The sequence below is a fragment of the Sciurus vulgaris genome (assembly GCF_902686455.1).
Source record: "Sciurus vulgaris genome assembly, chromosome: 1".
Lineage (NCBI taxonomy): Eukaryota > Metazoa > Chordata > Mammalia > Rodentia > Sciuridae > Sciurus > Sciurus vulgaris.
In genome coordinates this window covers 34,833,501-34,850,746 of record NC_136461.1, presented here as the reverse complement: position 1 = coordinate 34,850,746, position 17,246 = coordinate 34,833,501, and the positions used below count along the sequence as shown (strand labels likewise).

General features: G+C 36.3%; 1 protein-coding gene across 2 annotated transcripts in view; it reads left to right on the top strand.

Annotated features, from left to right (window-relative positions):
- TESK2 (testis associated actin remodelling kinase 2) overlaps positions 1-17,246 on the top strand; it is a 130,071-nt gene that overhangs the window by 62,146 nt on the left and 50,679 nt on the right. For both annotated transcript variants that reach the window (XM_079116046.1, XM_079116045.1), the window contains exon 3: positions 2,741-2,862. In XM_079116046.1, coding sequence (XP_078972172.1) covers positions 2,741-2,862 — 122 coding nt within the window. The remainder of the gene's footprint in view (positions 1-2,740; positions 2,863-17,246) is intronic.

The window sequence follows — 17,246 nt, the reverse complement described above, 5'->3', positions numbered from 1 at the left end:
TAGGCCCTTGCTAAATTGCTGAGGTTGACTTTGAATTTGAGATCCTCCTGCCTCAGCTCCCCAAGTTGCTGGGTGTACAGGTGTGGCCACAGTCCCAAGATCCAGGTGCTTTTAATAGCCTAGTAAGATGATGTTTTTGTACACAACTTTGTGATGGGTGTTATATTAGTGTTATGAAAGTAGTCCAGAAGTATTATAACAAAAGAAACCATAAAAAGTTCCTAGAGAGTCAAAGAAGGCTTCAGAGGCCGGTATATATGAGTGTGACCTTGAAAGATAGGTAGAATTTGAGGGAGCACTAGAGGAAAAGAGAAAGTGGGCCAGGTGGTACACTCCTGTAATTGCTTATTATGTTAGCTACTCTAGAGGAAAGGAGGGAAAGAAAATTATATGCAGATGAAGTACAAAATGAAATGAATTATGAACAAATTCAACATCTTTTCTTATTTAAAGACTAGGCTTTTTTTTCCTGATTAGTATGAAATACAGATTGCTTATTCCAGAATTTTACATGCTTTCAGTATCAAACTTTCTTAGAAATGAACATTTTGTTAAAAACTCAGTGACAGTTTTCAAATGATGGAAGAAAAAAATAAGAGTGACTTTCAGATGGAGAGCCCTTATTAAAACACAGATGTCTTCTGTAAATAGAGGTGGAAAAATCCTGTGGGGGCAAGTTCTTTGTGTACAAATGTTCTTTTAACTTATCCATGCAAGATCTGAAAAGGAAAGCCACTTCTCTTTCATCAATCACGAGGCCTGTGACAACAGAATCATTGATGTATTGAGAAGACAGTTGAGTTCCAGATCTCACAAAGTGATCTAGAAGTGCTTTCTTTCTTTCTTTCTTTTTCTTTTTTTTTCCTTTTTTTTTTTTTTTTGGTGGTGCCAGGATTGAACCCAGAGCCTGGTCTGATACATGCTAGGCATCTGCTGTACCACTTAGCCACATCCCTAGCTCCTGTCTTGTTTTTTTTTCTGATCAGGGCTTCTTTGGCTCTGGGTGTTTTCTCTTGTGTGGCCACTCTCAAACATTGTTGCTTTTAGTTCTAAGATAAGCTATGATGAGTGTCCTGTTTTAATAGATACCTTAAACTTCTGGGGCTGTTATCAGTACAGTTACTCAAGGTTAAATAGTTTAGTAGTAGTAGATTTTCATATTTTCTACTGGAATTCCTACTTGGTTAAGCATATAACATACTGAAATAATACTCCTTTTTTTTTTTTTTTTTTTTTTTTTTTTTGGTAGTATTGGGGACTGAACCCAGGGTCTTGTGCATGCAAGGCAAGCACTCTACCAACTATCTTCCCAGCCCTGAAGTAATACTCCTAAAGTTCATAGAATGATAACTTTTGCATCGCAAGTCCCTGTTGTATAAGATATGAAATGAAATTTTTTAAAAAACAGAGTGCTAGTAAAGATGTATTTAGGGCTTTATGATTTTTCTGCTGCCTTATTCATAATTCCTTAGCAGGAAACTCATCTCAGTGAATAATTGAACTGGTGGTCTCATTTTATTACTATCAAGATCACATTTAGAAGGTGAAAATAATATTCTTTCAAGTAAAGTATTATGGTTTTAAAATTGTTTTAGTTGTTGATGGGTTTTCGTTTTATTTATTGGTTGATTGATATGTCGTGCTGAGAATTGAACCCAATGACTCATGCATGCTAGGCAAGCACTCTACCACTGAGCCACAACCCCAGACCAGCTTTTAGGATCTGTGAAGTGTGCTTTGAAAATAATATTTACACATATAAGATAGATCAAATTCGCTAGAGAGTGAATGCTTTTGGAAATGGAATTTCCTCTGTGCACATGGATAATAGTTGATTAGTATGGTCTGTGTTTGTTGTGTCTAACTTCAGTTTGTTTACACATGATTATAAGGTGCTTTGGGTTAAGTTACTACAATATTATCTCTAAAAGCTTCAGTGACTTCTTTCTATTTTTAGTATGCAATGCTTTTTTGTTTTACTTCTCTTTTTTCCTTTGAGGGCTAGAAATCGAACTCAGGGCCTTGTGCACGCTAGGCAGTTGCTCTACCACTGAGCTACACCCCAAGTCCCTGCTTTTATCTTATAGGTATATTTTATGGTGCGTGGGGAGACTGGAAGTACGTGAATTTATGTCTTATAAAGATAGTTTTATAGTTCATTAAGTATTATATAAAACTCACCCATGCATCCTTCTGATTATGCTGAAAATTCTACTGATGTGACTTTTTCCTCTTGGCATCCTGACTTACTAGTGTCACCTATAAAGAACTCACCTTAAAAATTCTCCTATCTTTTTTTTTTTTTAAGGTATTAAAAATACATAATTTCTTTTTCCTTTTTTCTTTCTTTTTATTTTGGGGAGTGTGGGGACTGGGGATTGAACCCAGAATATTCTACCACTGAGCTACATCCCAAATCCTTTTTTATTTTTTGAGATAGAGTCTCACTAAATTGCTGAGGCTGGCCTTGGGCTTGTGATCCTCCTGCCTCAGACTCCTGAGTTGCTGGGATTATAGGCTTGTGCCACTGCGCCTGACAAGACATGGTTTCTTGGGGTATCATTAAGTGTTTTTCTGTTAATAACTCAGAATGGAACAATTTTGGTCTTGGATGGAATAATTCATCTATATTAATGGAAGTGAGACTTTAGTGTAATTAGTTATTTTATCTAAACTGATAGTAAAACAGAATTTTCATGCTGCCCTTGACCCTCTTTTCTTCCTCTGTTTAATTTCATAGGTGCGCCACCGAGCTTCTGGTCAAGTGATGGCACTTAAGATGAACACATTAAGCAGTAACCGGGCAAATATGCTGAAAGAAGTACAGCTCATGAATAGACTTTCCCACCCCAACATTCTTAGGTAATGGCTTTTCCTTCCTTCGGGGGATCATTGAGAAACCTGAAACATTATTGGAAGCTTGCTAGAACAATACTGATAGCTAAATAGAGAAAATCAGGATGTATATAGCTGAATCTTTCTTGGTGGAGTTGAACTGTTCTCTAGGTCTTTTTCTCCCTGTTAAGATTTAATTTCCTGGTAATTAACAGCATTTAGGAGGGCAACTTCTTCTGTCTCTGAAGTTGCTTTATTCTCATTAGAACATTAGTGGTAGCTCATGAGAGAAGTTGTTTCCTATTGCTAATTTGTAACTTATCAAAGAGAAGAAAATTGTCTTTATGTAGTTATTTAATTTTCCTGATTACTTTATGAGGAACTGTAATTAAATCAGTGAATGAAAATAAAAACAAAATTGCGCCCTCAAGCTTTCCACCCTAAACTTTTAGCACTCACTCAAGAAGATATGGCTTGTAACTTTTTAAAAATATTTATTTATTTTTTTAGTTGTCATTGAACCTTTATTTATTCATATGCAGTGATGAGAATTGACCCAGTGCCTCACCCATGCTGGGCAAGTGCTCTACCACTGAGCTACAACCCCAGCCCACAGTTTGTCTTTGAGAATTATTTTTATATATAAGATTATATAATTATCTACTTATTACTTTCTGGTAATCACTATCTGAATATTCCTCTTGATTTTAAGTGAGGCAAGTATATTTCCAAATGAGACCAAATAAGACAATTTAATTGTATATATATTTATTTAGAGCTTATGAGTAAGATGCTTTGGAATATTAAAAGTGCTGTTCTCGGGCTGGGGAGATAGCTCAGCTGGTAGAGTGCTTGTCTTGCAAGCACAAGGCCCTGAGTTTGATCCCCAGTACAGCAAAAAAAAAAAAAAAGTGCTATTCTCAGGGGCTGGAGTTGTGGCTCAGTGGTCAAACACTTGCCTGGAATGTGCAAGGCCCTGGGTTCAATACTTAGCATCATGTATAAATAAATAAAATAAGGTCTATTGACAACTAAAAAAATGTTTTTTTGAAAAAAGTGCTATTTTTTAGGGTCATTTATTGCTAATTTTTATATATCTGTTGGACTAGAGAAAAATCATAGCTTACATGTATGGCTTACATGTTTGGTCGGTGATACTAAGTTATGGAATTAAATTATGCTGTTTACTTGAAACTTTCTGTCTTTATATAGAAGCATTAGCTCCTTAGACTATTATAAGAAATAAGTGCCAGGTGTGGTGGCACACACATGTAATTCCAGTAGCTCAGAGGCTGAGGCAGGAGGATACCAAGTTCAAGGTCAGTCCTAGCAGTTTAGCAAGGCCCCAAGCAACTTAGCAAGACCCTGTCTCAAAAAATAAAAAGATCTAGGGATAAGACTCAGTGGTAAGGGCCCCTAGATTCAATCCCTGGCATAAAAAAAAAAAAAAAAAAAAAAAGAAAAAAAGAAAAGAAAGAAAAAGAAAAAACAAACTAAGCATGACTATAATCTAGTCTGAGTTCTTAGAATTTGTATTCCTAAATGCTTTTTAATTGTCTTAGCAATTTATTGTTAACATTTTACTTATAATTAAATTTTTCTAGCTATTTGTTAATATATCTCTTAGTCTGTTTTCTGTTTTCAAACTATAAGTTCACTTCTGTTGACACAAAAATATGAACCAGTTTTCCCCTAAAGTGAGATTATTAGAGTGAAACTGGGAAGAACCCATCCCTTTGGAATCCTGCAATTTTCACAGATGCACCTTTTTAGAAGCTGGTCCTTGGAGGGAGGTTGATGAGACTTCTGTTCCCCTCTTGGCTTCATCTAGCCAGAGCAGCTCCACTTTTTCTCTGATTCGTTTTTGTTTTTTTTGGGGGGGTGCAGGTATTGGGGATTAAACCCAAGGGTGCTTTATCCCTGAGGTACATCTCCAGCCCTTTTTATTATTTACTTTGAGACAGGGTCTTGCTAAGTTGCTGATGGTAGGCTCAGATTTTCCTATCCTGCCTCAACCTCCGAGGTAGTTGGAATTACAGGTGTGTGCCACAGCACTGGCCTTTTAGTCTGTTTTATGTTGAACTTCTGTGTAAGAGTTTGAAGAAAGGGTTTCCTGCTTTAAAAAAAAAAAAAAAAAAAAAAACGGAAGGAAGAAAGAAGAAGTAGTTGAAAATATCTGTGTTAGTGATCTGGAAAGTCTACTTGGGAAAGAAGGCTATCTGTTTGACCTGCCAGATGGTGGGCATCTAATACTCTGGCCATGCCTTCATCCTCTGCTGCAAGAGCTATTATGTGCCCAGCAGGAGAGAGTGAGCCAAACTTTTGCAGTTTTTTCTCTTTTTCTTGACCCTCATTCCCTACTTTCCTTTTTCTTATCTTTCTCCCTCCTAAGATTTTATTTGGAAGAAAAAGAGTGGGATTGGTAAAGTCATAAAAGTGGTAGGTATGTAAATTTTGCACGTATGTATGCATTTTTTATACACAGATACAGTAAAAAATGGTTGTTTTGTTTTCAGTTGCTTTAAGTTATCAGTTAAAAAAAAAAAAAAAAAAGAACAAAGTACTTGGTTGAATGCAGAGACTGATGGATCAGACCTCCTGTGAATAAGGTTGTTTATGCCAGGAAGTCTTGTGCTCAGGATCTGTAACCCAATTCCATGCCCTGCTCACTTCCATTCCCCAATGGCCTTTCTGAGGATCTGCACCAGGATTTGTTCTCATACCTCTTTGTTGTTCTTCATGCCATGGGAAATTTAATATTTCTTTTAGACTCCTTGTTCACATTCTCTTGCTTATTTTTATTTTGGGGCCACACTCTGATCTAATTTTGTTAAAAAAATTTTAGCTTTTCTTCAGAAATCCATTTGCAACAATGTGATCACCATTTTGTTAAAATGGAGATTATACCCTTCAATTCACCAAATATTTACTTGGAACTACCCAGTCTAGCTCTGTGCTAGGTAATATGATGAATATAAAAAGCATAGGCCTATTGTCTTCCAGTCTCCTTAGGAAGCAAACTACTCATGTAAGACACAGGTGGGGCTAGGAGTGTTGCTCAGTGGTAGTGTGCCTTCCTATCATGCAGAAGGCCCTGGGTTCCATCTTCACCAAAAAGAAGAAAAAGATTAAAATGTACAGAATAGCATTAGCTAGTGCCATGAGGATATGGCAGGATATTTTTTCAGGCTCAGTTATTAAGATAGACATCTTTCCAGTTACCTATCCTGAAAAATCCCAGTCATCTTTAGTATGCCTTTTGTTCCTTCTAGTGAAAAGCTAAGCCTTGATTCTATATCTTCAGACTTTTGCATTTGTTCGTTCTTTTATGTATCTGCTGTAGTTCAGCCCTCTTCACTTTTACTTGGAGTAAATTATTTCCCTCATCTATAGGACCCCCGTCCCCTTTAAACTCCTGATACACAGCCCTAATTGTATAGTTTATTTCCTTTCTTCAGTACTGGGGATTGAACCCAGGGGAACTCTACCACTGAGCTACATCCCCAGCCCTTTTTTATTTTTTTCATTTTGAGACAGGGTCTGACTAAGTTGCTGAGGCTGGACTTGAGCTTGTGGTCCTTCTGCCTTAGCCTCCTGAGTCACTGGGATTATAAGTATGTGCCACCGCACGGTATAGTAACTGATGAGCTTCTTAAAATATATTGTATTAGGAGTGTGTGTGTGTGTGTGTGTGTTTCAGAATAAATAGTGTTTTAAAATGATGGGTTGAAGTTGATCTTCCTGATTTTAACATTGTAATCTTAGTAACTAGGTAAGGGAGTGTCATGAGAATGGGAGCTTTCAAAGCATTTTTTGTAACACTAGCATATTAGTAAGGGGTTCTTAACATTTTTTTTCTCTTCACTGTGCTAAGGTAGACATTCCAATGACTTAGAACTTGAGTCTTAAGTTCTAATTTCATAGAGGCAGAAAAATTTTGTAAAAGAAAATATGAAATAAGGTTTAGTAATATTTATGTAATTGCGGGTAGTGAGTGAAATATCACAACTCAGAAATGAGATGGTTTAATATAAAAATGGCTTCCAGTTTTTGAATACCATTTGGAGATTATTATTGATCAATTCCTGTCCTACCTCCATTTTTTTCCCATTCATACTTTAGTAAATAAAACGACCATTCATCTATTACCTAGGCCAAAAAACTAAGTCATCTTTTTATAAAAAAATATATTTTTAGTTGTAGATAAACACAATACCTTTATTTATTTATTTTTATGTAGTGCTGAGGATCAAACCCAGTGCCTCACATGTGCTAGGTGAGCGCTCTGCCACAGAGCTACAACTCCAGCCCCAGCCCCCTAAGTCATTCTTAATGTCTTTCTCTTACACACCATTTCAAACCATCTAGTTCATCATTATCTTCAAAATATGTCCTGATGTGGCTCAGTGGTCAAGTGCCCCTGAGTTCAATCCCTAGTATCCCCTGACCAAAAAAAAAAAAAATGCTGAATCTGACTACATCTTAACTACCTCCACATCTTTTACCCTAGGCCAGCCCCCCAATTGATCTTCTGGTTTCTCCTTACCCCACAATAACCAGATTTAATTTTAAAAAGGTAAATCAGATCATGTCATCTCCTTGAATTTCCTTCTGTATTTTTTTTTTTTTTTCGGTGATCCTTAAAATAAAATCCAAACTTTGATCTACAAGACCTTAAATGATTTGGCCTACCTACCTGTGATCTTCTTTCCCATCATTCCTTCCTTTTCTTACACCATTCTAACCACCATGAGTAGCCTTCTTGTTTATCCAACACACTGAGTTTTTCCCACTTCGTTCTTCCCCTTTTCCAGAATTTCTTTATACGAAAATAAAAAATAAAAAGGGCTGGGGATCTAGCTCAGTGGTATAATGCTCCTGGGTTTGATTCCCAGCACCACAAACAAAACAAAACAAACAGAAATGCTTCCTACTAGAAGCATCTGACATAACAGAAGATGAGAGGGGAATGCCATAATGAAAAGAGGGAGCTGAGGTGAACAACTGCATACAAAGTGATGAGGCTTATGAAACTTCTAGTCTTCTTCCTCCCAGGCATGCAGGAATTATTGACATCCTATCTTCATTCCTACCACCTGTCAAGAAATTGGTGAATATTTTTCCTGGAGAAAATGAATAGCTTCAAAGAAAAGGAAGGCAATTTTTAAAAATTTTTTTAGTTGTAGATGGACATCATACCTTTATTTTATTTATTTATTTGTATGTGGTGCTGAGGATCAAACCTACTGCCTTACAGGTGCTAGGCAAGCAATCCACCAGTGAGCTACAACCCCAGCCCAAGGAAGACAATTTTTAAAAGTAAAAATTAAAAAACAAGCCAGAATGATGGTGCATGCCTATAATCCCAGCAATTCAGGAGGCTGAGGCAGGAGGATTGCAAGTTCAAAGCCAGCCTTAGCAGCTTAGTGAGGACTTAAACAACTTAATTTATTTTGCTGTCTCAAAATACAAATATAAAAGGCTGGAGTTGTGGCTCAGTGGTAAAGCACCCTTGGGTTCAATCCCTGGTACAAAACAAAACAAACAAATAAACCCCCACCTTATTATCTCTTAGGAGTTTAGAGATTATACTGCATTCTTGACACAAGAATGGAATACTATAAAATATGGATAGAGAACCACAAAAATTACTGTTCTTTTTTTAAATATATATATTTTTTTTAGTTGTAGACGGACACAATACCTTTATTTATTTATTTTTATGTGGTGCTGAGGATCGAACCCAGTGCCTCACACCTGCCAGGCAAGTGCTCTACCACTAAGCCACAACCCCAGCCCCAAAATTACTGTTCTTAAAAATTAAAAATATGACTGGGTATGGTGGTGCATGCCTGTGATCCTAGTGACTTAGGAGGCTAAGGCAGGGGGGTTACAAGTTTGAGATCAGCCTTAGCAACTTGGTGAGACCCTGTCTCAAAATAAAAAATTAAAAGGACTGGGGTTGTAGCTCAGTGGTAGAATGCATCTGGGAATTTATCCTGAATTTATTTACTTATTTAGCACCAAATAAATAAATGAAAATATAATGAAACCATTTCAATACAATGTTGAGATTAAAAATTGAAGTAGTCCTCTGTTATAGGGAAAAATAAAAGATGGAAAATAAGAGAAGTGATAAGAAAATGAAAAGATCAACCTAGAAAGTCTATTATTTTTATTAATAAGAGAACATATTCTAAAACCAATGGGCATGAATTTCCAGACTTTCAGATTGAAAGAGTCCACTAAGTGCCCAATACAATAAATGAAAAAATACCCATCCCAGGGCATATCATTATGAAATTTTAGAATATGGATAATAAGAGGAAGATTCTAGAGAAATAAAACTAGATTCCACACAAGAGTTGAAAAATCTGTGGCATTATACCTCAATATCGGCTGTCAAAGTAGACCAATAAAACAGTGCTTTCTGAGAGAAAATAATTTTTTGCTTAGAATTATGTGTGGCTGCAAATGTGTGTAGTGCCACCTAAGGATTGAACCCGAGTCCTTGCATGTGCCGAGCAAGCATTTGTCCTGTGAAGTACACCTCCAGCCTCCTATTCAAAATTCTATGTCCAGCCAGACTACCAATCAAATATGATTGGTAGTTTTAATAAAGATTTTTAGACAGGGTCTCAAAACATTTGCTTCTCATGTGCCTCCTTCTCACAAAGCTACTGGAGGATGTGTTCTATCAAAACAAAGTGGTAAATAAAACAGCAAAGTAAAAAGTAAAAAATGAAGCCATGAGATTTAGAAAGGAGAATAAGCAGGTAACCAAGAAGTCTCCTATGTAACAGTCCATAGAATAGGTAGTCCAAATTGGCATAGAAGAATTATAGATTCCGGGAGAGATACTGGGGAGATGAGGGGGTTGAAGAAAGAAGTTAGAGATTTCATGATATGTTTGGCAGGGTAGAAATTCATATTCAGAATAATTTTACAGTTCCATTGGAGACTTTGGGAAAAATTAATGGTAACTAAGCAAATGAAAAGTGAGGCAAAAAAATTGTAAAAGAAATAAAATATAATATAGTAATTGACCTAGTAGTGATTATAGTCACAATCATGTAAATTCTGAGTCTTGATTTTTCCTCCCTGAATATTGATCTTACCCAAATTTGTCTTATAACAACATTGGAACAGAAATAGTTTGCTACGACCTCAGCTTATACACTGGCAAGTCATAGATAAGGTCAGAAATAGCAGTTTAAGTATTTTAACCAAATGTGCTAAGGTAAATAGAAGAAACTGTCTCCTGAAAAAAAAAAAAAATTAAAAGTGGTTCTTTCTGTGGATAGGATTCATTGTGGTTTGGGCAGTGTAGGGGCCTGCTGATTTCCATTACATGCCTATTTGAAGCTATGGAGGCATGTAACTGATGAAAATTGTTAGGAAGCTATTGAAATAATTCAGATAGAGTTGATGATGGCTGGGACCATGTGATACCAATGGATGTAGAATAGTAGTTGGATTCTGTATGAGTGTGTGTGTGTTTGTTTGTGTGTATGTGTTTGGTACTAGGAATTGAACCCAGGGACACTTACACTAAGCCATATCCCCAGCCCTTTTTATTTTTTATTTTGAAGCAGGGTCTCAATAAGTTGCTTAGGACTTCACTAAGTTACTAAGACTGACCTCAAATTGTGATCCTCCTGCCTCAGCCTCCTGAGTCACTGGGATTACAGGTATGCATCACCACAACCCAGTGGGTTCTGTTTATTTTTGAAAGAGGCAATGGGTTTTCTTAGTGGATTTGGGTGTGGGATATTAGCACAAGGGAAGGAGGAATCAAGAATAACTTTTACTTAGATTTTTCCGTGAATAATGGGAAGAAATGAATTGCCAGTAATTGTACTGGGGAAAACCATGGAGACTGGTTTTGAGAATGGGAGATCAGGAAGTATCAAGTTGGCAGTTGGATAAACAAATCTGTAATTCAGAGGAGAGGTTCAGGATGGTTTGCCTATTAATAATTAGGGGACCTTGGACAAATTGTGTAACCACTATAAACTTAATTTTCTCATCTCTAAATTAGTATTACCATACTAGCTTGATGGGATGATTAAGTGAAATAATGAATTTATCTTAGTGCAATCTGGGCACAGTGGTTCATGCCCATAATTTCAGCAATGTGGGAGACAAATGCAAGAGGATCACAAGTTCAAGGTCAGCCTGAGCAATTTAGCAAAACCCTGTCTTAAAATAAAAAGGGCTGTGGATATAGCTCAGTCAGTGGTAAAATGCCCCTGGATTCAATCCCTAGGACCAAAAAAATAAATTTATCCCTCTTCAAATCTTAAGTATTATTTTTATTTATTTATTATTATTACTGTTATAATAATCTGATGCATCATATTGAAGCTGTAAAGCCTTAAGCTTTTATCTTTTGGTGGTTTTTGTTTTTGACACTGGGAACTGACCTGGAGGTACTTCACCACTGATCTACATCCCCCAATCCCTTTTTATTTTTTATTTTGAGGCAAGGTCTTGCTAAATTGCTGAGTCTGGCCTCCAACCTGTGTTCCTCCTGCCTCAGACTCCTGAGTTACTGGGTTTACAGGCATGTGCTACCACACCTGACTGTAAAGCTTTAAGTTCCAAACAGGACTTTGTCATTTGCTACTTGTGAACCCTTGGACAAGTCACTTAATCTGTCTTCATTTTCTTTATCTGAAAAGTAGAAATTATAATAGTACTTATTATGTAGTTTTTATGAGGATTAAATGAGGTAATCCCTGTAAAAGTTTGTGTCTGACACATCTTTAAGTGCTCAGTAAATGTTCCTTACATCACCATCATTCTTTGTGAACTTGAAGAAGGGGCCATAATGTTTATTTTTATAGACCCCTCTTAATCACTTTTGCCCAGGCACTGTGCTTAGTATATTTGAGAAGCAACTGAAAAAAAAAAAAAAAAAATGGGCATGTAGCTCAGTAATGGAGTACTTGTCCAGTATGTGTGAGCTTCTGGGTTCAATCTCCAGCACTGCAAGGAGAAAAAACAAATTTAAGTGCTCTGCATTTTAATAGAGAGTAACACCTTTCACATAATAATTGCATGATATATGCTTGTTAGATTAAATTGAATTATTCTTTTCTCAGTACATTAGGAGAGGGAGAAGAAATAGATCATTGTCAGAATGTTATTTCAGAAGTATGCACACATAAATTGAAGTCTGTATTTATATGTATGTATTTTTTTGTGTGTGAGTTTATGAGTAATCTTAGAATACAGGATAAATTTGGGATGGAGGTAGAAGCTTTTTCAGGACTTGGACACAATTTATTTATTTATTTATTTATTTAGGTAACAGGAATTGAACCCAGGGTTGATTTACCACTGAGCCATATCCCAGCCTTTTAAAATATTTTATTTAGAGACAGGGTCTTACCAATTTGCTTAGGGCCTCAATAAGTTGTTGAGGCTGGGTTTTGAACTAGTGACCCTCCTGCCTCCGCCTCTCAAGCCACTGGGATTACAGGCATGAGCACCTGGTTCTGGGGACAAAATTTATTTAAAAAACTTTTTTTTTCTTTGTGGATGGACATAATACCTTGATTTTATTTATTTGTTTTTATGTGGTGCTGAGAATTGAACTAAGTGCCTCACCCATGCTAGGCAAGCACTCTACCACTGAACCACACCCCTAGCCCCATCTATGGACACAATTTAGATCCTTGAGTTTGTGAATATTATTTCTCTTCTGAACTTCCTGAATTTAAAAAAAAAAGGCATTTCAACAGATATTAAACTCACTGCTTGTATCTGTATTAATAGTTCTGCCTTTGTCAGGAGACTTGGAATTTTGCTGTTTACATGGCAGCTTTGAGCAATTTTTTGTTAAAGAAAGTACTTGCAAAATGAATTCATTCTTAGCCTGAGTTTAATTTCAGTTGTTATTCAAGATAGAGGATATTTTCCTCCTAGAAATATAAGGAGTTTTTATTTTTATTAAGCTGTTTCAATTTATTTATTTATTTATTTTGTTGTGCGGGGGATCAAACCCAGGGCCTCATTCATGTTAGGCAAGTACTGTACTTTTGAGCTATGTTCTTGGTCCTAATTTTCACTTTTTAAATCTTTGTATTGCTTTCAACTACGAAAAAATAAAATTAAACCACAAACTTGATTGGTCCTTTTGTTATTATGTGAGGTACTATTGACATGATTTGATTTCTGAGCAATGTTTTTTTGTTATGCCTGTGGCTATGATAAAATTGGATTGTAAAATCATGGTCAGAAAAGAGAAAGCTAGACTGAGCCAGCTCTCTAGTATCACCTGATGTGAGACTGAAGATTAATGTCTGTTCAGCTGAATTTTCCTTGTGAGTTCTCAGATCTAGGCCCCAGCACAACCAGTATTCCCTGGTAAAATACCTTTAAAACATTTTGAACTACAGTAAGCCTTACCTAAGGATATTACTGCCTTTTCAAGTGTTTAGATTCATAATTTGCTTTTTGTTTTTGGTACCAGGATTGAACTCAGGGACACTAGACCACTGATCCGCATCCCCAGCCCTCTTTTGTATTTTATTTAAAGACAGGGTCTCACTGAGTTGCTTAGCACCTTGCTTTTGCTGAGGCTGGCTTTGAACTCAGCCTCCCAAGCTAGATTTATAATTCTTGTGAGATTTGAGATCTGTGCATTGTCCTCTCTTTTCCCTGTTATTGCCCCTTTTTCTTCTTTTTGATATTGGTAATTTTTTTATAGTCTAAGAGAGTCATGGTATCTTTATTTGGAGTAAAATGCAAAGGAGTTCATTTTAGTGCCACATGTTAAAGCTTTTAGTAGAGTCTAATGAAGTATGTTGTAGGTTCCTTTCTACGATTATATGAGGAAATGGAATAAAAATATATCAAAACTTAGAAAAACACCTTTTATAAAAAAAATAAACCAGTCTAAATAGGTTTCAGTGTTTTGGATATAGGTCTTTAGGAAAGCATTTTTGTATCAAAATTATGCCCACATTTTAATGCTCTATTATAGGGCTATTTGAAGTCTCTTAATTGTTACTACCATAATCTTTAGAGTCAACTATTTTTCTAGGAAGACCAGTACACGTCAGAAGAACTCCAGCAGTATGGATGCTGCTTATTGCTCAAAGCTGAGAGCAGAAAAGCTTATAAAGCAATCCAGCTAGATTTTCATTGGTTCATAGATAAGCATTTGTTTGTGGGATTTATTATTTTGTTTTGGTGTTGGGGAGTGAACCCAGGAGCACTTAACCATTGAGCCACATCCCCAGCTCTTTTAAAAATATTTTTTTTTCTAGAGACAGGGTCTCACTAAGTTGCTTTAGGGCCTTGCTAAGTTGCTGAGGCTGGCTTTAAACTTGTGACCCTCTAGCCTCAGCCTTCTGAGCCACTGGGATTACAGGCATATGCCACCACATCCAGCAACATTTTTTAAAATGAATAAAAAATGAAGTTATTATTAAACAAATGGCCTTTTTTTCTAACTTATTCATTATCACAGAGCAAAATACAGGCTCCAGAGCCAAACATCCAGATTCTAATGCCCTTTCCAACCTTTATCAAGTCACGTAAATACTCTAAAACTCATTTTCCTTGATGATAATAGGGAAGTAATTTCTTCTCAGGTGATACATAAAGATCACTTAATTCAGGTTCCAGGTATTTTATAGGTGAAGCAATAAGTAGTAATTTTCTTGACAACTTCAACACAGTGGACTCTTCCTTCTAGGTGCTGCTATTCAGTCTTGAGGAGGTTCAAGTCTAGTAGTAGTGGCAGTAATGTCAGTGTTTTTTTGTTTTTTGTTTTGAATTGAAATGAGCATGGCTTGATGTGTTTTAGACTGCTATCATATCTCACCCTTCACTTCTCTGTTTAGGTAATAAACTTTTGGGGGAGGGTCAACATTTAAACTTTTAATGTTTAACTCTGAACTTTATATCGAACTGTAAGCTCAATAAATATTTGACTAACTGAATATAAATGCCACTGAGGAATGTGTTAATGTTATTTTCCTTGTGCTTGTTTAGAAAGAGTCAAAGCCCAAAGACTACCTTAGTTCTGAGGACATTATAACACAGGATAGTAGCCCATAAAATTTTTTTTGATTATGTACTTTTTATTAGTGTTCTGTGGCTGCCATAACAAATTACCACAAACCCAGTAGCTTAAAATAATTCAAATTTATTATCTTGCAGTTCTGTAGGTCAGAGGTGTGACATGGGTCTCACCGGGGTAGAATCAAGATTTTAATTGAGTTACATTCCTTTCTAAAGGCTCTTCCCTTTTTCATGTGCTGCTAGTAACTAATAATTAAATATCATTAAAGCCAAATTTCTCTTTTTATATATAAAAAGTAAGTAAAAGTTCTCATTTTCTCCCTATACCACAATAGATATTCTTGCTCATTCTCCATGTTGGAAACTGCTGGATAATAGTTGAAGTTTTATGGGACACTCCTCAAAATGACACTTCACCTACGTACCACTGACTGGAACTTAGTGTTATGGTTATAAATCAACTGTAATGAAGACTGGGAAATACAGTGTTCAGAAATATAGAAGGAAAAGGTAAACAGTTTGGCAAACAAGTAGATTCTCCTCCAAATACAGGATCCCTGCCCTCAAGGACCTTCTAATTTAGTGAAAGAGCTAGGTGTAGAGAAAACCTGATGTAGAAGGCAAGCCTGATTGGTACTGTAATATAGATTTCGAAATAGACTGACATGAGTGTATAGGGAAGAGAAAATTAACTTTGGTTGGAAAGATCAGAGAAGTGTTTGAAATGATATCTCTGAATCAGAGGTTATTGTAATCAGCTTCAAAGGGCAATTTTGGTAATTTAATGCCTTGAGATGTGGTGTTCCCTGGTGAACTATTTACTGTATAAATGTTTATTATTATTTGGAGATATTCTTGAGTTGAGTTTTTAAGAATTGGTAGAGCTCTGAGACAGAGACTCATTCTAGAAACAAAATGGAAGTGGGAGCATTCAGGACATCTTTAGGAGTGGCAGGTTGTATGACTAAAGCATAGGGAATGCAGGTAGGTACAATAAAAGATCAGGCAAGAGAGGTTTGGGTCAGATAATTTAGACCTTTGGATAAGATGCTAAGGAATTTGAACTTTAATCAGGAACATGCAGATCTGCCATAAAAGGTTTTGGAGCAGCCAATAGCTTTGTAAGGGAAAGATTGTGTCTTGTTCATCTTTATATCCTCTTTATAACCATACTGAAATGTAATGCCACATGATTTGAGAGCATAAACTCTGCAACCCACAGTCTGAGTTTGATTCCTTGCTTTTCCTGCCATTGGCAATGTGACTTGGGGCAAGTTACTTAATCTCTCTGCCCCTTTATTGGTATGATTGTATAATAATAATTATTTTATTGGATTATTGTGAGAATTGAATGATATAAGATACTGTAAAGCACTTACAACAGTGCCTGCAAAGTATGTGTTCATTAAGAGTTAACTGTTGGGGGCTAGGGTTGTGGCTCAGTGGTTGAACGCTTGCCTGGCATGTGTGAGGTACTGGGTTTGATCCTCAACACCACATAAAAATAAGGTCCATTGACAACTAATAAAAAAAAAATTAGCAGACCCTCAACTTAGTGAGATCTTATCCCAAAATAAAAAATTGACTGGGGATGTAGATCAGTGGTAAAGTACCCCTGAGTTCAATTCCCAGTACTAAAAAAATAAAAACAAAACTGTGCTCTAGTAGAAAAGATATAAGGCATATGATAAAATATAGAGTTAGGAAATGATGCTATAGAAAAATAGCATGGTGTAGATGGAGTACTTTGGTAATTCAGAAGCATGCTGGTTTAGAAATCACTTCTCATAAATTGTTTTGTGGGAAGGAAGTATTTGACTTGCCTTTGAGGATGGGTAGAAACTAACTATGGGGAAATGAGAAGGTCATTCTCCTAGTGGGAACAGCCTGAAAAAGACAGAGGTTTGTAAAAGCATGGTAATCAATGGGTAATAGTAAATTAAACTACAGGAAAGACTGAGGCAAACTAACTATTTGGCCAAAATCTAGTTTACCAGTAGTATGAGAACTGAAAATTTCCTGTTGATTTTTCTAACTTTAGAGCAGTGATGAACCTTGTTATTCAATATATGTGATCCATGGACAGCATCCACCTAAGAGCTTATTAGAAATTCAGACTTTTTTTTTTTTTCCATATTAGGGATCAAACCCTGGGTTGCTCTACCACTGGGCTACATGCTCAACCCTTTTTATTTTTAATTCTGAAACAAGTTCTTTCTAAGTTGCATAGGCCGCCCTTGAATATGCAATCCTGCCTCAGCCTCCTAAGTCCCAGAAATTCATACTCTCAAGCCAGGCACAGTGGTTCGTTCATGCCTATAATCCCAGCAACTGGAGGTTGAGGCAGGAGGATCCCCAGTTACTGGGTAGTT